This window comes from Bos taurus, chromosome X, assembly GCF_002263795.3.
Source record: "Bos taurus isolate L1 Dominette 01449 registration number 42190680 breed Hereford chromosome X, ARS-UCD2.0, whole genome shotgun sequence".
Lineage (NCBI taxonomy): Eukaryota > Metazoa > Chordata > Mammalia > Artiodactyla > Bovidae > Bos > Bos taurus.
In genome coordinates, this window is record NC_037357.1 from 80,072,510 (window position 1) to 80,100,449 (window position 27,940).

The 27,940-nt window shown below is 38.6% G+C and overlaps 1 protein-coding gene across 6 annotated transcripts in view; it reads right to left on the reverse strand.

Annotated features, from left to right (window-relative positions):
- The window catches only part of KIF4A (kinesin family member 4A), a 130,190-nt gene that overhangs the window by 49,348 nt on the left and 52,902 nt on the right, over positions 1–27,940 (reverse strand). For all 6 annotated transcript variants that reach the window (XM_024988141.2, XM_005228029.5, XM_024988138.2 and 3 more), the window contains 8 exons: positions 27,793–27,909; positions 26,986–27,161; positions 20,477–20,538; positions 8,807–8,939; positions 7,161–7,219; positions 6,948–7,053; positions 1,944–2,000; positions 743–928 (listed from right to left, as the gene is read on the reverse strand). In XM_024988141.2, coding sequence (XP_024843909.1) covers positions 743–928; positions 1,944–2,000; positions 6,948–7,053; positions 7,161–7,219; positions 8,807–8,939; positions 20,477–20,538; positions 26,986–27,161; positions 27,793–27,909 — 896 coding nt within the window. The remainder of the gene's footprint in view (positions 1–742; positions 929–1,943; positions 2,001–6,947; positions 7,054–7,160; positions 7,220–8,806; positions 8,940–20,476; positions 20,539–26,985; positions 27,162–27,792; positions 27,910–27,940) is intronic.

Sequence of the window (27,940 nt, forward strand, 5' to 3'; positions counted from 1 at the left end):
TGGAAGCAACTTCTACTCTATAGAAAAAAAAAGTGGTGAAAATTACTTAGGAGAAACACTTTACTTAATTTCATTTTGAAAATTTACGGGAGCTGGTGGTAGAAATGTATAATATAGGGATTTCTTGAGAACAACATATAGGACTTTGGGGGTCTGAATAGGAAAACAGTCCATCCTCTCCCCTTCCAGTTCTGCTGACATCCCTTTGTGGATGGGAAACACTGGGCTACATGGGAAAATAAGGTCTGGAGCAAGGGTAACCTTGTGGACAACCTATGAGCCCAAGACTTGTCTTTAAGTAAAGACCTGATTTTAATTGGCAAGAACCACTGAGGACTAACATCAGGAAAGGCAGTTTACCCATTTGCCAGGTCATGGGACATCCATTACCAGTGTCCTCATAATTCTCTCTAGAACCCAGACCATCTACTGAGATGTACCTTCCTTAGAATCCCAGCATAGTTATTAGAACAATTCTCTACAAGTAAAGACCACATTTATTATAACATTATCTATTTACTAAATACCTGTTGTATAAGTAAGGTATTAGATTAAATGAAAGAAAATTACAGTTTCTTTATCCTGAATGTACCCTTCTGTGTTTAACCAACAGTACAACTCCAGTCATATTGTGCATTTTATGTTGCCTTATCATCATCAAAAACGGTGTGTCTGTTTTCTTCCCGTATAACTAAAGAAAGATGATCGACATGAATATCATGTGCCCTAGTAAATATTTAACCTGGTACTGGAAATGGATGGGCTGTAGTTGGTTGTCATTCTGAGTCATCTTCTTGGCTAAGGCCTCTTTCAGTGCAAGGGCTTTATTTAACTCAACCAGCTCCTTAGACATCTGAGCTTGACGTAGAGCATGCTGAGTGGTGAAAGCATCAGAAGACCTGCTGCTGTCTGGACTGTCGGCCTCTTGCTGGAAAAGATCAGGATAATGATTTGTAAGAGAAATAAGCAACTGGAGTTCTTAGGCACTGTTTCATCAAGTCTCACAGCCACTTCTCCATTATCAGTCCCTCTGTTCTTTTAAAACTGGCTTCTCATACATTTGCTTTAAACATCAGAAATAAATTGAGCAACCCATTTCCCTGCTCTCACAAGCACCTTATTTTTTATATCCTATGACTGACTTTTAGAATGAACCAAGTTTCTTGCTCTTTTCTTTATAGGTCTGGCCAACATTTCTTACTTTCACCTTATTCTAAGGAGTCCTTAGAGGAGAGAGGGCTCTGGAAATGGCACTTTGTAATGGTGGAAATGGAGAAGAGGTTTCATTTATTCTTAAAGCTGACCTCTGGCACCTGATTTATCTTCTATCTTTCTTCTTTCAGAATATAAAAAAAGTACCAATATATTTTTGTTTTAGGGGGAAAAAGCTGTCTCAAGCAAACCATTGTCCAGCCTTTTATTTTGACTTTGCTCTATAACCATCAGCCAATTTCTAATACATTTGATCTATTCTTGCGACTTGAATGCTCAAAATATTTTCTTTGGTTCTTTTAGCCCCTAACCACTGCATCTATAGAAAAGTATGCTGAGAAAAAATTCTCTTCCATTTCTTTTCTAATGCTTTTTTGATTTTGCCATAATTTCCTAGTTTGTTTCCTTCATTGTCTTAATGTGCTAGACAGTTGATACAGAATACAAGAAAAAAAAATTACTAACAAGAAATCAGTATGCCAGACTGCAAATATAAAAAGCGGCATCCCTGAGAAGCCCTGTCACCCATTACCAGTTATACTACTAGAGACAGATCCTATCCAATTTAGGGATTTTATACTTAGCTTAGATTTATACTCAAGAGTTCTAAATTTCCAGGGCATTCTATAGAGGATGGTAACAATCAGGGATTCTCTTCTCAGCTGACTGATAAATTATAAGAAATGGCACAGTTAAATCTCCTGGTTCTACACAAAGGGCCAATTACTTACTGTTTCTGGTTCTACTGCAGTATCAATGGCTGCAGTCATGCAAGCAACAGTTTCATCCTGCAATGACAAGGGATGTCTCAGTTTAGGAGCTTACTAGTGGGTTTTATATGGGTTATTTAGTTGTTTTCAAGTGTATATAGAGATCATTTAAGGTATTGGACCAATTTTGTAGTCACATATACCCTCCCCCACATGTTTCCACTTCCCAACTCTCAAGAATCTGTCTCTTTGTAAAGGTCAATTGTGTGGTCTTTGTAAAAATAAGGTCATGTAGCAACTGACATTTATTGCACCTCTCCTGCTCTGCCAGAGGTCACTGAACTAGAGTGAAACAGTCATTCAAACAGGCCAAAGTTTAATCCACTTTATAGACACTACCCTTTCTTTTTATGTTTTTCACCACTAAGTCTACCTCTGTAATGTACAGGTCTAGTCAGTTCTTAAGGACACAGCATCCTAAGATCAGACATAGCAAATAAAGGCAATGCAGCAGAAAAGTGAATATGATGAAGGATTATTTTTGATTTTTATTTTATAGCCAGTCAAGGCAGCAAGATCCCACTCTACAAGGAAATAAATGTCCCAGAAAAATGTGCTCATGAAGTCAGACAAACATACTTGAGATTCTGTCTCTCATATGCATAGGAACAAATCATATGCAGTTAAGTTACTCCAGGTAGTGGTTACTTGAAGGGAAAGGGTAGCATTGAACCCTCTCAGAGAAGGGCACAATACTTTTGGGGGCAGTAGAATAACAACCACCTAAAAGGGAAACCTAAAGCCACTTATTAGGACAAATTTGTTTACAGGCTATCATATGAGCAAGCTTTGTTTTCCCCACTGGAATTTAGGTTTTATTTGGCATTGAAACATAAGAATTATCACTTCTGTTTAAGTGATTCTGCAAAGTTCTGGGAAGAAAGGATTATTTTCAAGATGTCATATGATTAAGGTCATAGGTAAAAGAGCTATTGCTCAATAGCAAGGAGAAAATTTACGGTTAGCACAGGGAGTCTCTGCATCAGCCCAGTGAAACATTACATAGTTACTGAAACATGAATCTTATTACTTTTAAGGCAAGGAGTGAAAGAAGCCCTTAGTGGGACTTCCCTGGAGATCCAGTGGTTAAGACTCCATGCTCCCAGTGCGGGGGGCACAAGTTTGATCCCTGGTTGGGGAACTAAGATCCTGCTATGTCACACAGTGTGGCCAAAAAAAGAAGAAAAAAAGAGGCCCTTAGTAAATGCTGTTTGTAAAGCATTTCCCTTATTCTGCCCAGAAATTCCTAATCAGTGAGACTCAAAGAGAATTCAAAGGAAGACCCAGTGTTCTCACATCCTTTCTTATTATGATTTACAGTACTGGTGATTCTCCAAGGCTAGGACATACTGAACTCTTCTTTAAAAACAGAACACTTCAAAATACTATAGGTTAATGGTTACCTTTTCTCCCTCCCAATTCAGTTGAGTTCAGTTCAGTTGCTCAGTCGTGTCTGATTCTTTGCAACCCCATGAATCACAGCACGGCAGGCCTCCCTGTCTATCACCAACTCCTGGAGTTCACTCAGATTCACATCCATCAAGTCGGTGATGCCATCCAGCCATCTCATCCTCTGTCGTCCCCTTGTCCTCCTGCCCCCAATCCCTCCCAGCATCAGAGGCTTTTCCAATGAATCAACTCTTCGCATGAGGTGGCCAAAATACTGGAGTTTCAGCTTTAGCATCATTCCTTCCAAAGAACATCCAGGGCTGATCTCCTTTAGAATGGACTGGTTGGATCTCCTTGTAGTCCAAGGGACTCTCCCTCCCAGTAAGTCTCAGTAAAAGGACTAGTTATAGGCCTATCCTAGATTAATAGGACCTATGACACTGGCTTTTGGAGACTTTTTCTAGGACTTTCCAGAGGTCAGGATCAGGGTAGATCTGATTCAACATGCCCTGAAGAAGACATGTCGTTACTTTGAGTTTACCTTTTGGCCCAATAAAATTTCAATGCTAAGGTTTAAGCTTTGGCGACGTTCTATGTGAACACGTCAGGATTCTGTCTTTATAATCCTAAATGTAAATATATAACAATAGGATTTATTTCAATCTAATAGCCTCTTTCTTCCCCCTTTTTAAGGCTACTATGAACCTCTTGTAATAAAAAGACATATATTTGCTGAAGGTGGTGGTCAAGTGAACAAGGCCATGGTACATTGAGTTACATTAACCAGCAATACCCACCAAAATGAAGTTTGTGCTTACAGGCTGTAGGCAATAGCATTACTGGCATGCAAAAATCTTTTTATGGAACTGGTCTTGAAGGAGGGGTTAAAAACAAAAAAATAATTCGATTTTGTGGGAACTGAAAGGACTGCATGAATTTCCTCACAGGTAACTGTTATAGGAGGTTTGCTTGAATTATATTTTAAAGGAAGAAATAGTACAGTTTAGCACTTAAAACCCCAGGAGAAAGGTCCAGGAACAATGACTGCCTCATAACTGAAAAGGGGGTGTTCGCCCGTCACTTAAAATAAAAATAGTTTTAATCCAAAATGAAGGGCACAAGCATTTACATTTGAAACATTTTGCTTTCACTGTAGTGAGTCTTAATAAAAGTCACAGGATACATTGTTGTGTATTTCCAAAAAAAATATGTAGCTAGGAGGGTCTCCAAACAATAGACACAGAAAACTCTGATTCAAAAGTCCAGCAGGAGCCCTGAGTAAAAGGGTTATTCTACCTAATGGTGACAGTGGATGGAAGCCAGGGACTTTATCAGCTTGTGGCAATCTTTAGCACCCTCTTGCTGTGTGTGCCGAGTGATTTTTAGTGGCGGACACTGCAATTCTCTAGAGTTCCTCTGAGCCAGCCACCACTAGCAACTTCCTCCATAGGCATGCCAGGCACCAGTCATGCTGCCAGATCTTCACTGAGGATATGACTTCTATTATTTTGTTAACTTTGTTCCATTGATTTCCTTCTTCATCTTTCCCATGTGACCCAAAGACCCAGAAATAAGATGATGTAGAATCCTTTGAGATCAGTGTAGTGGCTATGAACAAAGGTGCCCTAGATCACTCTTTTCTGATCTTAATAAGTTTTGGCTCCAGCAGGGTTCTGCAGCCTTGACTATCTGAATTCTGAGGCAGTCTCTCACAAAGTTTTCATACATAAGATGCTTCACCTCTATTCAGATGGTGAAATTGAACCTTGTGATAGTCATTCTCTAGCCTGCACTCTATCTTCAGACACAATGATGTTCTTATCATGTTCTAAACATTTATACCTCTGCTTTTGCAAGTACCTTTTCCTCTCTATAGATCATCCTTTCCCCTTTCTCTGTGTGGCAAACTCCTACTCATTGTTTAGGACCAGGTTTCTTCTTCCTGAATTTTCTAGGCAGTTAATCACCCCTTCCGTTGGGCTCCCATCACTCTTTGCTCATATTGCTGATGTAAAAGGGTTAAAACAGACACGAGAGAAGGTTCCTAGTTTTCCTTGCCTCCTTTTCCTTTCTCCCTTTTTTGCCATCTCTCCCACCTGTCATCCTTGACCAACTGACAAAAAACAAGACTTGCAAGAACAATTCTTGAAAATAATTAGATAATCAGCAGCATGGGATTGCATCAAAATTCTTGAGCAAGAAGCATGAAAACCAGAGCATCCTCCAATTAAAAGATCCACAGCAATTAACAACAAAAACTGCCACCTGAGCCAAACCACAAAGATACACATCCCTATCTTCTTATCCTATGAAACTCCAATCATATTTCAACTCAGGGAGTTATTTGGAGTTCAGGAGATCCCTGAGTACATCAGCTGAATAATGTCTTTAATCTTGACTTAAGTCATTTGAATTATTTTCTTTTGATATTAATGCAGTACCTAGCAAGGTTACACAGCTGGTGAGTGGCAGAATGGGCTTCAAACCAGGGTTTTTCTGGCCCTGGAACTCAGATTCTCAAATACTATGGCCTGTTTGTTGGATAAATGAACTGTCATCTTGGACTACCTGTTATAATTTTATATAGTACTACTTATTCTAAAACACTGCTTTCTAGTCTTTTGGTAGTTTACTCATTTAATCTCTTGAACTGGCCATCCTAAACATTCCCTCTACAATATTGTATGGTATTTTTTTCACTGACTCTTTAAGAGTAAAATAGAGGTCTGGATGATTTTATGATACTCTGTTGACAACTCTACAACATCACAGGGCAAGACCCAGGGTAGAGAATCACTGTTCTGGTAAAATTAAAACCTCTGTTTCAGAGCTATGAATATCTAGCAGGTATTTACATACACATTACTGCTTCATAATTAAAATCAAGAAAGTACAGATGGAATAAAACAAACCCTAATCTTTTACCAACCATGACCCTGAACATAATATGATTTTGACTTTTAAAAAAAGTATTTATGCCTAAGGACTAAGAGAAGGAACATCAAAATAAGAGGTTTTTAGGATGGTAGGACTGTAAGAATTTGTCATCTGGAAAAAACAACAACCTCCGTCCCAATAAAACCCACCCACAACTACTATAATAGTTCTAAAAATAAATAGAAATGGGAACTTATAGCAGAATTATCAGTCAAACTAATTTATTACTGGTTATAAAAGAGAGCTATGGTATTCCCTGGAGGCTCTACACTATGGGTCAGAATTCTGCTTATTTAAAATATGGGTATGGTATAAGGCCTCTTATTAAGTTAGCCTACACTGAAAGGACAGCAAATCAATGACTGCTGCTTGAGCTACCCAGGCAATTTTGCACCCTTGTGTTGCTGTTTCCAGTGTGTGATTAGAATACTGAAATAATAATGTTCCATTGCACATGTGATCTATGAGTGTTTTAACTAATTCAATATTCAGATTGTATCCAATGATCCATGATCTTTGTCCTCAACAGCTCACAATCGAGTTGTTTCAGCAAAAAGTACAGGGTTAGATGGGTTTATAAGCATCAAGAACAGCAAACGAAAGCAATATGCCTATTTACACTACCCTTACTTAGCTTACCGATAGCTGGGTAATCACTTGCTGCAGGTTACGAATTATCTCAACATTTTCTTTTAATTCCTGGTCTTCCAAAGTCTCCACTAGCTTTTGAAGATCCACTTTGCAGCTGAAAATTTAAGCAAAGGAACCCAAGGGTTAATCAAAGGCCAGCGAGTCCATGGTTATGCACTAAGGTGGTACAGGTCACTAACAAACATCTGGGAGGAAACTTACGCTGCATGCTTCCTGAGCTCTTCTAGCTTGGCATTCATTTTTTCATTTGCTTGTTCTGTCTGCAACAAAGATCCAAGAGATCATCAGTGGCAGTGTCTGATAGCTTCACCTAATTAAGCCCTCTCTTCTACTCTTAATGGATTAAAACCTAGGTAGAGAGGCTGCCTCATTTGCTGTAATAGAGGATTTACTGGGCTTTGGTTATTTAGAAATGTGTCTTTTAACAGTCATAGAAATTAGCCCTTCAGTCAACATGAGCTACTAAAAATAGCATCCAAGCAGCTGGGTCTTTTGCTTGCAATGAAGCTCAGCTAGGGGTGGAATGTGAAGCCTTAATTCCATAGAGAACCTTGCAACTGGGGGAAAAAGCAATACTTCCTGGCATGCTATTACTTGCTGTTTGCAAAAAGCCCACTTGCCTGATAGTTTTAGCAAAATAAAGCAAGAAAAAGATGAAGTATAAGAATGATGGCAGAGAAGACAAAATGGCAGAGACAGCTACGTTTTGGAAAGGGTGATTGATACTTTTCAGTTTATTTCAATCACAGTATCTGTAACACGCTAGATGCTGCAACAGATTTGGGAAGGGCAGTTTATATAGGACAAAAATGCTGTGCTTGTTATGAAGTTCTGACAAGACATCAAACAAAAACCCTTTGGGCAGCCATTGTAACAACCTTAAAAAGGTCAGATGGGTACATGGCTAGAATAACAAGTACTGTCTGTTACGTCAGCCACACTCACATGTTAAGCACAGCTTCTAGGGTTACTTCAAAGACATAAAATATAGCACTGGAGACAGAAAACTGTATATAAAAAATTCCTTAGATCCCATTTTCACCCTTCTGCTAGTAATGGACATTACAATGGACCTAGGATTTGGCCCCCTTTAAGGAAATCTTTAAGCAGCTTACCCTTCCTTGACTGGAGTACACTGATGCATGAAGGTGTATAAATTACAGATGTTCAATTACATTTTAGTGGAAACTCATTTTCACTGCTGGCAATAGCTGTGTTTAGAGCTGTATTTACAGCTGTGACTGAGCTGTATTTAGACTAGTAGAAAAATGTTAGTGACAAGAGCCAGAACTGAACCAGGAGGTTACTATCTGACAGGTAGTAGGACACAAAATTGATGTAGTTAGTTACATTGTGATCCACCAATTGAAAATTGACCATAAGTAAAAGGAGCTAAAATTAATTCCCCAGATGTTTCATCTCATCATGGCAGCTGTTAGGATGGGATGTGAAATGTGACAATATTTGGGGAAGGGAGATAGAAAGGAACTAAAATCTTAGTGAGGAGATAGTTACTTGGTATTATGGATGATTAGGCAGAACTTAAGTTGACAGAGGGACCTGGTTCTTTCCTCTCTGCTCTTTTAGAACAAATCCATTTTAAAATGGGATTCATGAAGATTTCTTTGTGGTAGATGCATAGGTGTTCACAGTATAATTCATTTAACTTCTCTGTATGTTTGATTATACTTTGTTGGATTTTCCCTGGAGGGGTTCCATGGAGGATATGGCAATACTAATCCATTTCTTTTCATGTAACTTGTCTCTCATAATGAGAAACACATTAAATATTTCAGAAACTAAAGCTAGTAAATGTCCAGACTGCTAGTTTAGTCTTGGAGGCTCACCAAAATGATCCTCTCCAACATCTGAGCTGTCTGACCAGCAGCCTCACTTAGACCACGACTTAATTTTTCATTCTCCTCTACCAGTGACTGATTCTTCTCCATTAAGGATTGCAGATTCTCTGATGGTTCCACACTAAAACAAAGAAAGTAACATATTAGAAAAATATCTGATCAATAATACCTATATTAGAGGTGGATTAAAAATATATATCCCATAGGCCTTTGAGGGGCTTGGTTTAAAATTACCCCTCACAAATCTAGAAAAAGTATGCCCATTCTTCCAGCCAGGTAGTATACTGGATAAATAAAAATGTATGCCTGAACTACTTTAAATTAATGGTTTGGAGGAAAGTAATAATTTAGAGCCAGATATGGTTGGAAAATTCTGAAAGAGATGGGAATACCAGACCACCTGACCTTCCTCTTGAGAAACCTGTATGTAGGTCTGGAAGCAACAGTTAGAACTGGACATGGAACAACAGACTGGTTCCAAATAGAAAAGGAGTACGTCAAGGCTATATATTGTCACCCTGTTTATTTAACTTTTATGCAGAGTACATCATGAGAAACGCTGGGCTGGATGAAGCACAAACTGGAATCAAGACTGGTGGGAGAAATATCAATAACCTCACAAATGCAGATGGCACCACCCTTATGGCAGAAAGTGAAGAAGAACTAAAGAGCCTCTTGATCAAAATTATAGAGGAGACTGAAAAAGCTGGCTTAAAGCTCAACATACAGAAAACTAAGATCAAGGCATCCGGTCCCATCACTTCATGGCAAATAGATGGGGAAAACAGTGGCTGACTTTATTTTTTAGGGCTCCAAAATCACTGCAGATGATTATTGCAGCCATGAAATTAAAAGACGCTTACTCCTTGGAAGGAAAGTTATGACCAACCTATACAGCATATTAAACAGCGGAGACATTACTTTGCCAACAAAGGTCCGTCTAGTCAAGGCTATGGTTTTTCCAGTAGTCATGTATGGATGTGAGAGTTGGACTATAAAGAAAGCTGAGTGCCAAAGAATTGATGCTTTTGAAGTGTGGTGTTGTAGAAGACTCTTGAGAGTCCTTTGAACTGCAAGGAGATCCAACCAGTCCATCCTAAAGGAGATCAGTCCTGGGTGTTCATTGGAAGGACTGATGTTGAAGCTGAAACTCCAATACTTTGGCCACCTGATGCGAAGAGCTGACTCATTTGAAGAGACCCTGATGCTGGGAAAGATTGAGGGCAGGAGAAGAAGGGGACAACAGAGGATGAGATGGTTGGATGGCATCACCGTCTCAATGGACATGGGTTTGGGTGAACTCTGGGAGTTGGTGATGGACAGGGATGTCTGGCATGCTGCGGTTCATGGGGTCACAGAGAGTCGGACACAACTGAGTGACTGAACTGAACTGATGGTTGCAACAGGAATGACTAACTTTTATCCTTAGCTCTTGGTTTAAGATCTTTTTACTTATTTCAAATATGTAAGAAGTTTCCCTCTTCTCATTCTCAATCCTTCATTAAAGATTAGGGAAGCAGAGAAAGAAGAGGTATGGAGGAGGTAGAAGTGAAACTCGTCATGGTCAAACTTTAAGCTCATCAACATAAGTGACTTACCGATCTGCTGTACAGTTTAGGGAAATAGCATTTAGGAACCAAAATGTTTAAATGATGATCTGTGGTCACTAAGAACACATTTCACAACTTTCCATAAATAAGTGCTCCCTTCTAAATGTTTGCCTTGCTTCAAACTGATGACCCACAGCCTCCTGTTCATTTGTCTATTAATTTTTAATGGCTTAGCGTGGGTGGTGGCAACAATAGCATTCATTTCAAATAGTGAAAGGAAGGGACAGAAATAGTTTAAAAGATAAGAATGTTTGGAATTTATGCAGATAATTTGCTATATCAGTTCCAGAATAATGAAGCAGATCAATAAAAAACAGTTTTGATTTGCCTTTTTTTTTTTTTTTTAACACACTGGGATTAATTGTTTAAAAGACTGGAAAATAGGACTGGCAAAAAACGATCAGAAGAAATATGAAGATTCGATTTGAAGGAATGGCAGGGGGAAATGAATAGTTGCAAGGATATAATACAGAGAAAAAAAGGACAGGCAACAGCTGTTCTTAATCTCAAGAAAGGACAGAAAAAGAGTTTAGGAACAGATGCCCTCTCACCCAGTTTAAGACTTCCATGAATTCTTATAGAAGATCTTAGCATGTTCTTTATCAAAAAGTTAATAGCAAGGCCACACTATAGGGTCTCATATTATACTCTTGAGAATTTATTAGAACTCTTATGAAGGAATGTTCAATTAAAATGTGGATTATAAAAATAAACTATGGGTAAATTTAGTGTTATTTTAGATTGTTCTGGTTTTTTTATTGTTACTAAACTGAAAACTTCCATGTATCATTCATGCAAGTTGACAAGCTCCAAAGTAATGATACTTTTTACTCAATAGTTTCTTTCCCTCTAAAAATTTCCAAGGTTTCTCCAAATGGAGAAAATACAATGGAAACCAAAGTTTCCTCTTTTCAGATGCTATTTAACTGCCAATGCTACAAGGAATTCAAGTTAGTTGAGTATGTGCAAATTGACAAACAGGCTCAGAAAATCTATACAAAAGCTTAAATGACACACATTCAAAAAGAAGAGTATATAACCTAAAGGAAAAAGCAAAAAAAATTCATTTATATAAACTAAATTTTGTTAAAAAGCCTTAAGAAACGTCTCTAAAAATATAAGTGTACATTTTTGAGGAAAGAAGCAGCATCTTTATTTCTCTGAAAGACATTGAACAATTGATTTAAATTGATTCTTTCAACTATATCTTAAAATCTGTTACTTTTTTAGCTGAAATTATATCCTATAGGTTATTCTAGGTAGTCAGAAGTCTGAAATGGTTTTGGTTAGTCTTGTCTTACATGAAACAAGTCTATACTAAATTGAAAGGAAAGGAAGATAGGTCAGCTGCTTCTAAACTGGCTATACTAGAATGAATGTTTAGCAGACCCTTTAAAGGATCCAAGCTTTCTTCAGTTTTTTTATCCAACATTCTTAAAATAGGAAACCAAGATTAAATGATCCAAAGAGGGAGGAATTCAAAGAGAAAGGCAGTCATTTCTGGGTGATAAAATTATGGTAATTTTAAGATTTATTCTTCATACTTTTCTAAATGTCCTACAAGAAGCAATGTATCACTTTTATAATCACAAAAAAATGATTGAGTTATTGAAAAATAAGGATATTAAAATAAAATAGGTTCACACCAAACTCCAAATGGAAAAATGAAATGTACAAAATAAAAGCAATGTAAGTACTAGAAGAAAACATGGGTGAATTCCTCTTTAATCTTGGCATAGGGAAAGGCTTTCTAACGATGAATCGAAATTCAGAAACATGAGAACATAAAAACAATGTACCCACTTTGGAAAACGGTTTGGCAGTTTCTTTAAAAGTTAAACATATGACCACAAAATTTCACTTGTACCTTCTCAATAAAAAACATATATCCATACAAAAACTTGCAATTGAATGTTCATGGCAGCATAATTGCTAATAGCCCCAAAGTTGAAACAACCCAAAAGTTCATCAACTGGGAAACTGATAGACAAAATGTGGTATATCCAGACAACCAAATACTATTTAACAATGAAAAGGTATGAAGTACTGATAATCTCAGAAATATTATAGGTCAAAAAATCAGACAAAAAGTTCACATACAGCAAGATTCCACATATATAAAACGTCCATAATAGGCAAATCTTGTAGAAAGCAGATTAGTGATTGCCTGGGTTTAGGAGTGGGAACGGGAGTGACTACAACTGGGCACAAAGGATCTTTTTGGAGTGATAGAAATGTTCCAAAATTGGATTGTGGTGATAGCCGCACAACTCTGTAAATTTACTAAAACCCACTGAATTGGGACTTCCCTGGTGGTGCAGTAGATAAGAACGTGCCTGCCAATGCAGGGGACATGGGTTCAATCCCTGGTCTAGGAAGATTCCACATGCTGCAGAGCATCTAAGTCTGTGCGCTGCAACTACCGAGCCTGAGTGCTGCAACTACTGAAACCCCTGAGCCTAGAGCCTGTGCTCCACGACGAGAAGCCATGGCAATGAGGAGCCCTCACACCACAACAAAGAACAGCCCCAGCTCACCGCAACTAGAGAAAAACGCCTGTGCAAAGCAATGAAGACCAATTGCAGCCAATAAATAAATAAATAAATAAACAAAAACTGAAAAAAAAAAAAAACAAAACATCGAATCGTACACTTAAAGTGAATGGATTTAATGGTACATAAATTATATCTCAATAAATCTAGAGGTTAAAAAAATCCAGAGGTAATAAAAAATGACTCATAAACTTTTTACTACATAAAAATTTATTTTTTTTGCATGATTCAAAAAAACCACGAACAAGGTACAAAACAAATTAGGAGAAAATATTTGTGACACAAACTACAGACCAAAGACTAATATCACTAATATACAAAGAACTATTGAAAATACTTCTTAGGGTGGTTATCATAATAAAACATTAGGGTGGTTATCATAAAAAAAAAAAAAAAAGAAAATACCACGTACTGGCAAGGATGTGGAGAAATCAACATTTGTGCACTTCTGGAGGAATGTAAAATAGTGTAGCCATTATGGAAAAGGGTATGGCAATTTAATTAAAAAATAAAAAATAGAATAAATATATGATCCAGCTATTCCACTTCTGGGCATATACCCAAAAAACTGAAAGCAGAGTTATTTGCATACCCATATTCATAGAAACATTATTCACAATACCCAAGAGGTAGAAGCAACCCATGTCCATTGACACATGAAGGGATATACAACATGTGGTATATACATACAATGGAATACTATTCAGCCTTTAAGCGGAACAAAATTCTGGGACTTCCCTGGTGGTCCAGTAGGTAGGAATCCACCTTGTAGACTTCCCTGGTGGTGGAGTGGAGAAGAATCCTCCTGCCAGTGCAGGAGATATGGCTTTGATCCTCGGTCTGGGAAGATTACAATAGAATGGGAAAGACTAGAGGTCTCTTCAAGAAAATTAGAGACACCAAGGGAACATTTCATGCAAAGATGGGCATAATAAAGGACAGAAATGGTATGGACCTAATAGAAACAGAAGATATTAAGAACAGGTGGCAAGAATATACAGAAGAACTATACAAAAAAGATCTTCATGACCCAGGTAACCATGATGGTGTGATCACTAACCTAGAGCCAGACATCCTGCAATGCAAAGTCAAGGGGGCCTTAGGAAGCAACACTATGAACAAAGCTAGTGGAGGTCATGGAATTCCAGTTGAGCTCTTTCAAATCCTAAAAGATGATGCTATAAAGTGCTGCACTCAATATGCCAGCAAATCTGGAAAACTCAGCAGTGACCACAGGACTGGAAAAGGTCAGTTTTTATTCCAATCCCAAAGAAAGGCAATGCCAAAGACTGTTCCAACTACTGCACAACTGCATTCATCTCACACACTAGCAAAGTAATGCTCAAAATTCTCCAAGTCAGGCTTCAACAGTACGTGAACAAAGAACTTCCAGATGTTCTAGCTGGATTTAGAAAAGGCAGAGGAACCAGAGATCAAATTGCCAACATCTGTTGGATCACAGAAAAAGCAAGAGAGTTCCAGAAAAACATCTGCTTCTGCTTTATTGACTACACCAAAGCCTTTGACTGTGTGGATCACAACAAACTGTGGAAAATTCTGAAAGAGATGGGAATACCAGACCACCTGACCTGCCTCCTGAGAAATCTGGATACACGTCAAGAAGCAACAGTTAGAATCGGACATGGAACAACATACTGTTTCCAAATTGGGAAAGGAATACGTCAAGGCTGTATGTACTGCTTATTTAACTGCATCATTTCTCATGATGCAGAGTACATCATGAGAAATGCTGGGCTGGATGAAGCACAAGCTGGAATCAAGATTGCTAGGAGAAATATCAAGAACCTCAGATATGCAGATGACACCACCCTTATGGTAGAAAGCGAAGAAATAAAGAGCCTCTTGATGAAAGGGAAAGAGGAAAATGAAAAAGTTGGCTTGAAACTCAATATTCAAAAAATGAAGATCATGGCATCTAGTCCCATCACTTCATTGGCAAACAGATGGGGAAACAATGAAAACAGTGAGAGACTTTAGTTTTTTGGGCTCCAAAATCACTGGAGATGGTGACTACAGCCATGAAATTAAAAGACGCATGCTCCTTGGAGGAAAAGCTAAGACCAGCCTAGAGAGCATATTGAAAAGCAGAGACATTACTTTGCTGACAAAGGTCTGTATAGTCAAAGCTATGGTTTTTTCCAATAGTCATGTATGGATCTGAGAGTTGGACTTTAAAGAAAGCTGAGCACCAAAGAATTGATGCTTTTGAACTGTGGTGTTGGAGAAGACTCTTCAGAGTCCCTTGGACTGCAAGGAGATCCAACCAGTCCATTCTAAAGGAAATCAGTCCTGAATATTCATTGGAAGGACTGATGCTGAAGCTGAAGCTCCAACACTTTAGCCACCTGATGTGAAGAACTGACCCATTGGAAAAGACCCTGATGCTGGAAAAGATTGAAGGTGGGAGGAGAAGGGGACAACAGAGGTGAGATGGTTGGATGGCATTACCTACTCGATGGACATGAGTTTGAGCAAGCTCCGGCAGTTGGTGATTGACAGGGAAGTCTGGCGTGCTGCAGTCCATGGGGTTGCAGAGTCAGACACAACTAAGCAACTGAACTGAACTGAATTGGGAAGATTCTACATGCTAGGGAGCAACTGAGCCCATGTGCTACAACTACCGAGCCCTCGTGCTGTAACTACTGAAGCCCACATGCCTAAAGCCTGTGCTCCACAAGAAGAGAAGCCACCACAATGAGAAGCCTGTGCCCCTGCAACGAAGAGTAGCTTCTCCCCGCTTGCCTCAACTAGAGAAAGCCCATGCACAGCAACAAAGATCCAGCACAGCCAACATAATAATAATAAAATAAAAAGAATCTGCCTTGCAATGCAGGGGACATGGTTCGATCCCTGGTTGGGGAACTAAGATCCCACATGCCTCAGAGCAACTAAGCCCATGCACCACAGAACCCATGTGCTGCAACTACTGAGCCCACGTGCCACAACCAGACTTGTGCACCACAATGAAAGATCTTGCATGACATAACAAAGATCACTCGTGCCGCAACTAAGACACGACTCAGCCAAATAAATAAATAAATATTTTAAAAAGAGGAAGGAAATCCTCACACATACTACAACATGGATGAAACTTGAAGACATCATGCTAAGTGAAACAAACAGTCACTAAAGGTCAAACAAAACAATTATTATTCCATTCATATGAGGTACTTAGAGTAATCAATGAAAGTAGAATTATGATTGCCAAGGGCTGGAGAGAAGGGGAAACAAGGAGTTAATTTTTAATGGGTACAGTTTCGGTTTTGCAAGATGAAAGAAAAAAGTTTGGGGAAGGGACGGTGCTGCTGGTTGCTCAATATTGTGAATATACTTAATGCCAATGAACTGTATACTTAAAATGGTTAAATTTTTATGCATATTTAATCACATTTTTCGAAGAAGGCAATGGCAACCCACTCTAGTACTCTTGCCTGGGAAATCCGATGGATGGAGGAGCCTCGTAGGCTACAGTCTATGGGGTTGTGAAGAGTTGGACACAACTGAGTGACTTCACTTTCACGTTTCACTTTCATGCACTGGAGGACGAAATGGCAACCCACTCCAGTGTTCTTGCCTGGAGAATCCCAGGGATGGGAACCTGGTGGGCTGCCGTCTATGGGGTCGCACAGAATCGAACATGACTGAAGTGACTTAGCAGCAGCAATCACATTTTTTAAAAAAAGGACCAACGGATCAAAAAACCTAATTAAAAAATGGGACACATGAACAGACAGTTTGCCAGAAAAAGAGATAAAAGTGGCCCTGAAACATTTGGGAAAAAAGCTAAAATCCATTCATGATTAAAGAAATGCAAATTAAAACAACACTGAGATAGAATTTCTCTTGTATCAGATTAGCAAAAATTGAAAATATATGACAACACATTCTACTGGCAAGGCTGTGGGGAAAAAAGCACTCTTAAACACTGCTGTTGGGAATACAAATGGGTATAATCCTGGAAGGGAATTAGGCAATATCTAACAAAACCACACACACACTTACCTTTTGCCCCAGCAATCCCATTCTTAGAAACCTACTCTGAAGAAAAGTAACAATATGAAAATATATGCAGGGACTTCCCTGGTGGTTCAATGGCTAAGATTCCACACTCTCAATGCAGGCGGTCTGAGTTTTATCCCTGGTCAGGGAACTAGATCCCACATGCCACAGCTAAGAGTTCACATGCCACAACTAAAGATCCCCCGTGCTGCAACTAAGACTCAGTGCAGCTAATAAGGAAAGAAAGAAAAAGGAAGAAAATATACACATAAAAGGTTATTCATGTTGATATATGGCAAAACCAATACAATATTGTAAAGTTAAAAATAAAATAAAATTTAAAAAAATTTAAAAAAGATGAATGAATAAATAAAATTATGATATATATTCAGCAATAAAAAAAATAAAATAAAAGGTTATTCATTGCAGCATGTCTGTAATTGCAAAATATTGGAAACAACCTAAATGCCCATACACAGGAGAGAAGGTGAATTGCTATGTATGGCACATATACACAATAAGAGTACCACGGAGCTGTACAAAAAAGAATGAGGAAGACTTCTATGAACTGATAAATGACTTTTAGAAAATACTGAAAAAAGCAAAGCCACAAAGTATATTTATAGTGTACTACCATTCATATGAGAAAGAGGATATGAAATAATACGCAAGTAACTGCTCATCTGTACAAAAGAAATATAGGAAGAAACTAAAGAGACTGATTAAACACAGGGGTTAGGAGAATGTGGTGGCAAAGAAGTGGAAATAAGGGTGGAATGGGGACAGGATAGCAGGGACAAACAGGAACACTTCTCTGAGTATACATATTTTTTTCTTAAAAAAAAAAAAAACATTGTGGTAAAAAGCATAGCATAAAATTTACCATCTTAACCATTTTTTTTTTCATCTTAACCATTTTTAAGTGTACAGTTCATAGTGTTAGTATATTCACAGTGTTGTGCAATGACTCTCCATAAGCTTTCATCTTGTAAAACTGAAACTCTATACCCATTCAAAAGCAACTCTCCATCCCTGGTCTATTCTTTTAGTTTCTGTCACTGCTTTTACTCATAGAATGCTCTTTACCTTCACCTATATGCACAGAGAACTTTGCCTATATATTTTTTCTAGTTCTCTTGTAGGTTTTTTCTTTTTTTATATTGTGGTAAAAAAACATATGGGCTTCCCAGGTGGCTCAGTGGGTAAAGAACCTGCCTATAATGTAAGAGACATTGGAGATACAGGTTTGATTCCTGGGTCAGGAATATCCCCTGGAGGAGGGCACAGCAACCCACTCCAGTATTCTCGCCTGGAGAATCCCATGGACAGAGGAGCCTGGTGGGCTACAGTCTGTAGGTCACAAAAAGTCAGACACGACTGAAGTGACTGAGCACAGCACAATACAGCAAAAAACATATAAAACTTGTCACCTTAACTGCTTTTAAGTGTACAATTGAGTAGCATTAAGTATATTTACATTGCTGTAGAAACAGATCTCTAGAAATTTTTCATCTTGTAAAACTCAAATTATATACCCATCAAATAATAACTCCCCTTTTGGCCCTCCCCTAGCCCTTGGTAACCACCATGCTACTCTTCATTTCTGTGAATTTAACTACTTTAAATTCCTTATATAAGTGGAATCATACAGTATTTGTCTTTTTGTGACTTGACTGTTTCACTTACATAATGTCCTAAAGTTTCATTCATGTTATAACATGTGACAGGATTTCCTTCCTTTTAAAGGCTGAATGATACTGGGACAGATCAAGGGCAGGAGAAGGAAGGAACAGAGGATGAGATGCTTGGATGGCACAGCGACTCAATGGACATGAGTTTGAGCAAATTCTGGGAGATAGTGAAGGACAGAGAAACCTGGTGTGCTGCAGTTCATGAGGTCACAGAGTCAGACATGACTGAGAGACTGAATGATAACAACAACATTTTGTTGTATGTATATATTGTTGCTTAGTTGCTAAGTCATGTCCGATTCTTTTGTGACTCCATGGACTGCAGCCCATCAGGCTCTTCTGTCCTTGGGATCTATTATGAATAGGTGGGTAAGCAAATATCTCTTTGAGACCTTGTTTACAGTTCTTTAAGATATATACCCAGAAGTGGGATTGCTGGATCATATGGTAGTTCTATTTTTAATTTTTTGAGCTACCTCCATACTGCTTTCCATAGCAGTTATATCATTTTACAATCCATTCAACAATGTACAAACGTTGTAACTTCTCCACATTCTCCTTGCATCCCTTCCAACATTTGTTATTTTCTGTTTTTTTTTTAATAGTAGCCATCCTGACAAGGTGTATGGTGATATCTAATTGCAATTTTGATTTGCATTTCTCTGCTCTGAGTATATATTTTTGTAAAACCTTGACTCTTAGACCATCAATAATGCTTCACATACTCTTTATATACCCAAAATATAAACAATTAAAACCAACAAAGCAAGATGTAGGGGGGATCCACAATGGAATACAAACAGTAACTCTGGGAAACAGTATCTTGCCTGGATACTTAAAAGTCTAAAGACAAAAAGAACTGTACATATATGCTGTAATCTAGTCACTAAACGTGTTTCTCACGGGGGTATGGGCTAGCAATTCCAAAATTATGTTATGTGTCTACTAGAACTGAACTAGTAAGTAAACAAAATGCAGATAATGAGAGCTGGTTTTTCACGGCTGGAGAAAGAAGTTATAAATAAAGAGTGGGAAGATTAAAATAAACCCTGTAATGTTAGACTGGAATCAGAGGTATCAGTCTAAAATCATGGTTTTTAACATATATTCAATTAGATAGATATAAAAATATAGATATATGTGTGGGTTACTGTACATACAGATATTTCCTAGCTCTACTCACTGAGAGGGCCTAGAAGTAGTGATATCCCAGTAACAATGAGCACACCTAATGCCCAGATGTTTCTAAATACCATTTTCCAACTAAAAGAAAAAACAGGGCTCCTTGGACACATGATTGATTTCAGAGCTGAGGCAGGGAAAATACAACATCTTGTGGAAATGCTTAAAAACTTGACGGTGTGTTAAAGAATATAAGAGCTACTCTGAAGGTGTTCCTAGTAGATAAGAAACAAAAAATAAAACAAGATATAAAACAAATGATGATAGTATTGGGTGTTAATGCATAGAATAAAATAAATACCCATGGGTCTATATTGCTATAAATACATAATCAGATAAATAAGTGGTAGGAAGAGAAAAACAGCTCTTTCTCATCATAGGATTCCAATTAATACATTTCTGAGGCCAGAACCCATGCTTTTTCTATTTTATCAGGTTGTCTCAAAGCTAACTAGCTAAGTCCTAAATAGACAGCAAGTTTGTTAAGATCCCTACCTTGACACCAAGTGCTATCAGAAACTTTAGAATATCAGGGGGGAAACAATTATAAGGAGAAAAAGACTCTGTTAGAATATACATTTAAAATTAGTCTACGGCTCTTACTTTATAGATCCAGGCAGGGTACCTCCATGGGCTTGTAGCAACAAAACCTGTAGCTGCTGGACCTGGAAAAAGCAAAGAAAAATAGTCAGCTAGTTATCAATCAAAACTACTTATCCCTACTCAGCAAAATTATCATGATTAGCAGTAGGGTAATTTTACTTGATGCTTTTGAACTGTGGTGTTGGAGAAGACTTTTGAGAGTCCCTTGGACTGCAAGGAGATCCTACCAGTCCATCTTAAAGGAGATCCGTCCTGAGTGTTCATTGGAAGGACTGATGTTGAAGCTGAAGCTCCAATACTTTGGCCACCTGATGTGAAGAACTGACTCATTGGTAAAGACCCTGATGCTGGGAAAGACTGAATGCGGGAGGAGAAGGGGATGACAGAGAATGAGATGACATCATCGACTCAATGGACATGAGTTTGGGTAAACTCTGGGAGTTGGTGATGGACAGGGAGGCCTGGCGTGCTGCAGTCCATGGGGTCGCAAAGAGTCAGACCCGACTGAGCTGAACTGAATTTTACTTGATGCCTATGACATCTAAGGCGTATCTTAAGTATTACAGAAAGCAACACGGTTGATGATTCAATGATAAAAAGACAATCAGCATTACATGAATAACTAGTACTTAGAAGATGTCATCTCTTTTACCTAAGCATCTTCATGAGTTTTTATTGAGCCTCTATTCTGTTTTTTTTTTTTTTTTTTAAATCAGACTTGGCACTGAGCTAGGCAATGTGGGGGGGGGCACAAAATAAACTCTTGTGGTTTATTATCTAGTTTACAATCTAGTTGATGAAGACAAGACTAAGGCCTGAAAAAGTAGGAAATAACACAAGACAGAAGATCCTAAGTCATCAAGTATACTTAAGTACTTTAGGGTTCTGAGAAGAAGCAAATTAATAAAATCCCACAATAGTCTAAAGGAGGCTTTGTGGGGATGGATCTTAAACCAGAGTGCACCTGTAATCATTGTCTCCATTCCCTCTTATGATAAAAGAGGAGCTGTTCTGCTTGAGTTTTGGATCCCAACTCTTCTTGCCTTCTGATAAATCTTACTCTACTTGTTATCCCCTCTTCTATATATGTGACTTCTCTCTTTTTACAGTATCCTTCCTATTAAGATTAAAACATGTTCAAGTCTCTACCATCTTAAAAGCACCTCCCCCAATCCCACTTCCTATCACTTTTTGCTTGATTTCTGTCCTTCATGAAGTTTAAGAGAATAGTCTACACCCACTGCCTCCATTTCCTTTGCTCTTCTCTCACTTGCTCTTTAACTTATTCTAATCTGATTTGTGCCCACAACATTCCACTGAAATAACTTTGGATAATGTCACCAATGATCTGCATGTCACTATATCCCATGGGCATTTTTTAGTCTTCATTTTATTTGACTGTTTGGTAGCATTTGGGTTACCAGACACCACACTTTTCTGCTTTTCCTTCTATTTTTCAAGCTGATCTTCTAGTCAATTTCTTAGTTCATCTTTGCTCCAACTGTCCTTTAGGTGATAAAGTTCCTCAAAGCTCTCTGCCTATAGTTTCAATTACGATTTATTAATAAAAACTGGTGACTCCCAAATTTATCTCAAACACAGATCTTTCTGAATTTAGAATTTTTAAAATGCAATAACTCTAGTATTTTACATTTACTATCACATCATTATTTCCAAAGCATGACTACACATGTGATTTCATTTGATCCACACAGATTTCTCTGGGCTTTCCTGGTGGCTCAGCAGTAAAGAATCAGCCTGCAATGCAGAAGCCATGGGTTCAGTCCCTGGGTTGGGAAGATCCACTGAAGAAGGAAATGGCAACCCATTCCAGTGTTTTGCCTGGGGAATCCTATGGACAGAGGAGCCTGGTGGGCTACAGTCCATAGGGTTGCAAAGAGTCGGACATGACTTAGTAACTAAACAACAATAACAACACAGATTTCTAAAGCATTTACAGGGAACAAGGTTGTTTGATAGGGGGAAACTGATATTTTACTTCCATTTTATGAACAGGAGCCTTCAGGCAGAAAGCTTAGGGACGATTTGCTGGCCATCAGTGAAGGAACTGCTGGTAGGGGAGTGCTGTTCCCTCCAATCCAGCTCTCTCTCCCTTGCAACCTGCAAGTAAGGCTTACATCCAATTGCAGGGAGAAGAACTTTCTTGTTCCTTGAAAAGCCATTACCACTCCATTGGGGAGAGATAGTGGGAAAAGTCAAGGCGGCTATCAGGTGACCTGGTTCCTGTCAGCCTGCCCTGAACCACCATATTCATTTCTTAGACCCTAGTGTCTTAAAATGGGGATAAAGATACCTGCTGTGTTCATTGGCATATTATGATGATAAAATTAAATAATGAATATAAAAGGGTTTTTCTGAACCACGTCAAGGTGAGACAGGAAATCTGAAACAAAGGGAGCTTCTTTAAGGCCTGAGTCTAGACCTTGGAGCCAGACACCATGGAAGATGATTTAGACATAATATCTCATTTAGTCCTCAAATCAGACCTGAGGGGACTGAGTATTACTATCGGGAAATATTAACATTATTAATAAATAATACTGGGAACTGAGTATTACTATTATTGAAAGTGTTAGTCGCTCAGTCATGTCTGACTATTTATGACCCCGTGAACTGTAGCCCACCAGGCTCCTCTGTCCATGTGATTTCCCAGGCAAGAATACTGGAGAGGTTGCCATTTCCTTCTCCAGGGGATCTTATCAACTTTTTGAATTTAGAACCTTTATACTGAACTATCTACTTAATATTTCCACTTAGTTGTCTGCTATCCCAAACCTGGTTTTTCTCTAGTGTATTCTGGTTCAGTGAATATGCAGTTTCACATGCCAGAAAGCTGGGTGTCATACCTTCACCCCCTTATCTAACCCACTTGTCACTTCTTTCTATCACCACCACCACCCCAAGTCCAAGCCACCATTTTTCTTTCTCTTGGACCATTGTAGTAACTCCTTAAGTAGTCTCCATGAGTATATTTTTGCTCCACCATAATCTATTTGTGTACAGCAGCCATACCGTCTTTCAAAAGTGTAAATTATTAATGCTGCCACCTAGCTTAAAATAATTTTTAACATAGTATGTGAGGCTTCGATCAGGCCTCTGTTTCTTTTCCAGTCTCAGACTGGATTACCCATTCCTTGCTCTCTCCACTCTAGCCACAATGGCATTCTGAGGTCTTCAAATGCACTATACTCCTTCCTAACTCAAGACCTTTGCAGACATGCTATATGTCTGGCACTGTTCTAAGTGCTTTATATGTATTAACTCATTTAACCCTCATAAAAACTCTATGAAGCCGGTACTATTATTATTATTAGTTCTGTTTTATAGATAGGGAAACTGAGGCACAGAGAACTTGCCCAGGGTACATAGCTAGTGAGATATAGAGCCAGGATTTGAACCCGGGCAGCTTGGCTGCACTGTCAATACCCTTTCCCATTATACTTTGATACACACACTATTGTGCTTTGCAGGTGGCTCAGAGGTAAAGAAGCCACCTGTTAAGCAGCAGATGCTGATTCAATCCCTGGGACAGAAAGATCCCCTGGAGAAGGAAATGGCAACCACTCCAGTATTCTTGCCAGGGAAATCCCATAGAAGAAGGAATCTGGTGGGCTACACCCCAGGGGTCACAGAGAGTTGGACACAACTTAGCGACTAAACAACAACATGTATTTCTTCTCTCTGGAATCTTCTTTCTTTTCTGCATAGATGATTCCTACTTCGTCTTTCAGATCTCAGCTCAAACGTAGTTACCTCAGGGAAGCCTTCTTCTCAGAGTAGATATTTAACAGAAGATCCTGCTCATACTTTCACAGTGCCCTATAGTACACTATTCCATTTTATAATACATTGCTATGATCGTGTGCTTAATGTTTGTTTGTCTCTCCCATTAGGAGAGTTCCATGAAGGCAGAAACTATCTTCTTTGCTCAACAATATATTCCAGCACAGTACCTGGCACATAATAGTGTTCAGTAAATATTTATTGTTGGAATGGATGAACAAATAAATGACCAGGAAGAAAAGCATTTCTGGCAATAGGAGTACACATGAAAGCAAACAAAGAAGCAGCACTGAATAAGGTACTTTACAATTAAAGTGATTTTGTAAACAGGTAAATTACTTATATTTTCTATAATGAACCTTAGGAAGGAAATAAAGGACAATAAAAGGAGAAAAGACAACAGATTAAATGAGTTGTAATTATTATCACTGAGGAGGAAGCTAGAGATGGAGTGAGCACTAGACTGTTGAGAAACACTAGATTCCCACTGGGAAGAGTACTATACCAAGAAAAGCTGACACCCTTGCCAAGGGGGTCAATCTCACTACCTGCTATTCTGCCAGTGCTATTGAGCTGTTGCACAGTCATACTGATATCACCACAAATTCACGTTCCTAGTCAGCTACTTCTTCCATTTCCAAGACTTTAAGCCTTTTGAGCTCTCTTCAATCCCTCTATGCTATCATCTGCTTGATTGCTCTTAGATGACCTTGTCTCCCACTTCTCTGAGAAGAAAATGGTCATCAGGCTGATATCGCTCAATTTCCCTTCTTGGTTATCTAAATTAGTGTCACTGTATCCTTCCTATTCTAACCTCTTTTCTTCTAGTCTTATGGGCAGGTATCCCCTCTACTGTCTAAGGTGAAGCCCTCTTTATTTGTGCAGAGGATCTCAACTAAAAGAAAACACCTTATCAACTCATTCCTATTCTCAGTCTCTCCAAGTCTATCCCAACCAGTCTCTGGTTCTTTCATATGTTGAAGTCTCTTCCATATTTCAAAAAAAAAAGAAAAAAACACAGATTTATATCCCTTGACCCTTGACTACCAGCTACTGTCTTTTTTTATCTTGCCTTCTTGAAAGAAGAGCCTACCAACTTCCTCCACTTCCTTGTCTAGCATTCACTGTCCATCCCATAGCAATCTGTTCCCATCATTCCCCTGACCCTCTTCTCACTGCAGTCATCAATAGCTTTCTTGGTGATTAAAAAAAAAAAAAAAAAAAAATGGACCTTTTTAACCCTTATCTTTACACTTCTTTATAAATTTATACTTTTGATAGCCCTCCTTGAAACTTTCTTCCCTTGTCTTCCATGAACCACTGATTTTCTTCCTACCTGTTTGCTCTTTCTTCATCTCCCTTGTTGTCGGCTCTCCTTTTCCCCTTCCTTAAATACTGCTGTTACCCCTGAGTTCTATCTAGTCTTTGTCTCTCTTCTTTGCCATTTGCTCACTCAGCAGATATTGAGTAAGTGCCTTTACATGCCAGACACTCTTCAATTTCATCTACTTTGTAACATCAGGTACCATCTAAATTCTCACTTTTGTCACTTAGTCATGTCTGACTCTTTGCGACTCCATGGACTACAGCATGCTAGGCTTCCCTGTCCATCACCAATTCCCGGAGTCAGTGATGCCATCCAACCATCTCATCCTCTGTCATCTCCTTCTCCTCCTGCCTTCAATCTTTCCCAGCATCAGGGTCTTTTCCAATGAGTCAGTTTTTCACATCACGTGGCCAAAGTATTAGAGCTTCAGCTTCAGCATCAGACCTTCCAATGAATATTCAAGGCTGATTTCCTTTAGGATGGACTGGTTGGATCTCCTTGCAGTCCAAGGGGCACTCAAGAGTCTTCTCCAACACCACAGTTCAAAAGCATCAGTTCTTTGATACTCAGCTTTCTTTAAGGTCTGACTCTTACATCTATACATGAGTACTAGAAGAATCATAGCTTTGACTAGATGGACTTTTGTTGGCAAAGTAATGTTTCTGCTTTTTAATATGTTGTCTAGGTTTGTCATAGCTAAATGCTGATGACATACAAATCTGTATCTTCAGACCTCTCTACATAAACCTGCATACCCAGCCATGTTTGAATAACTCTACTTAGATGTCCCTCAAGAGCTTCAAACTCAAAATGCCCAAAACTGAATTTCATCATTTCCATTTCCCTGCCTGACCCCTATTTTCCTCCTAAATTCCCTGACTCAATGATTGTTACTACCATTTATTCAGTTGTCCAAGCAAAAAACCTGGGGATCAACTTTCACATCAAATCTGTAGCCACATTTGTAAGCTCTATACATTCTACCTCCTTGGGTTTTTGTTGTTGTTGTTGTTTCTATCAATAATTTGTCCCCCTTTCTTTATTGCTTCTGTCTTTAGTTCAGGTCATAGTGTTTACTTGAGTTATTATAATTCTTTAACCAGTCATATAAGGACCTTTGGGATCTGACTCCTGCACCTCTCTTGCCCCATCTCTCACTGCTCACTTCTTTATCAGTGAAATATCCAGTGCCACCCTCTACTCTTAAATATGACCAAAAAACATGTTCATAGGAGTTACTTTAACATGTCTTCATACTAACAGAATGCTTAACCAACATCTCTAAAGTCCTGGTGGAGAAAAAGCTGAGAAATAGGAGCTCTATCATTCCACTCACATACTTGTAATTTTCCCCATCAAATGTTAAGTCCCTTCTAACCTGTTGCTTCAGATGATTAAGTTCAGCTGTCTGGGGATCAATATTAACAACAGGTTTGTTCTTGATTTTTCTTGCTCTGTCAGCATAACGAAGAGTGTTTAATGTTTCCTCTAGATTGGAGTCAGCAGGACTCACACAGGCTATCATAAGAGTGTGGCTATTACCTCCTAGAGAATCTGAAAAAGAATAATGGAAGGAAGTGAAATCCAACAAGTAGGACGCAAGCAAAGCTGTCCATTAGGTTGGAGACTTCAATCCCAGAGCTGTAAGAAAATAATTCTTAAGTATCTACAAATTTCCTATTACATCAATATAAAAACATCAAGAATTTCTGTTGTGTAAAATGATATAGTTTAGCATGCTATTGCATGTGTCCTCCTTAAGTGAGACTGTGACACCAACAGTTAATCAGGTTAAAATAACAGGGGCCTGGGCCAAGTAAGTTAGGAGCCACTGTTAGGATTAAACATTCTTTGGATGCTTCCTCTAGGTAGATTTTAACTCTTTAGGGAATTCTGCTTGTCAGCATTAATAAATACAGTAAGCAAGCTCATTTCCAGATACAAAGTGCTAAGTACAGTTGACACTCTACAGATTTTTTTGGCTCTCAAATCCATATATGAAGACATTTTTCCATTACCTTAGAAGCCTGCTTGCCAACAGGTCTCTCTCCAGTTTATCAATTGGACAGCTCTGTATGTAATAGTCCAAAAATCTGGCTTTTTATTAATATCTGTCCTATCTTTGCATTCTCATCACTATCATTCTAAGTTACTCTCTTATTTCTTAGAGGCACTTTGGGCTTACCTTGAAGCAGTCGAGTCAACTTGGAATCTCTGTAGGGCACAAAGCCACACTTTTTGTCATCTCCAAGAGCACTGATTACATTTCCCAAACATAGGAGGCCTCGGTTAATATTAATACCTAATAGTAGGAAAGAAAATTTAAATTGCTT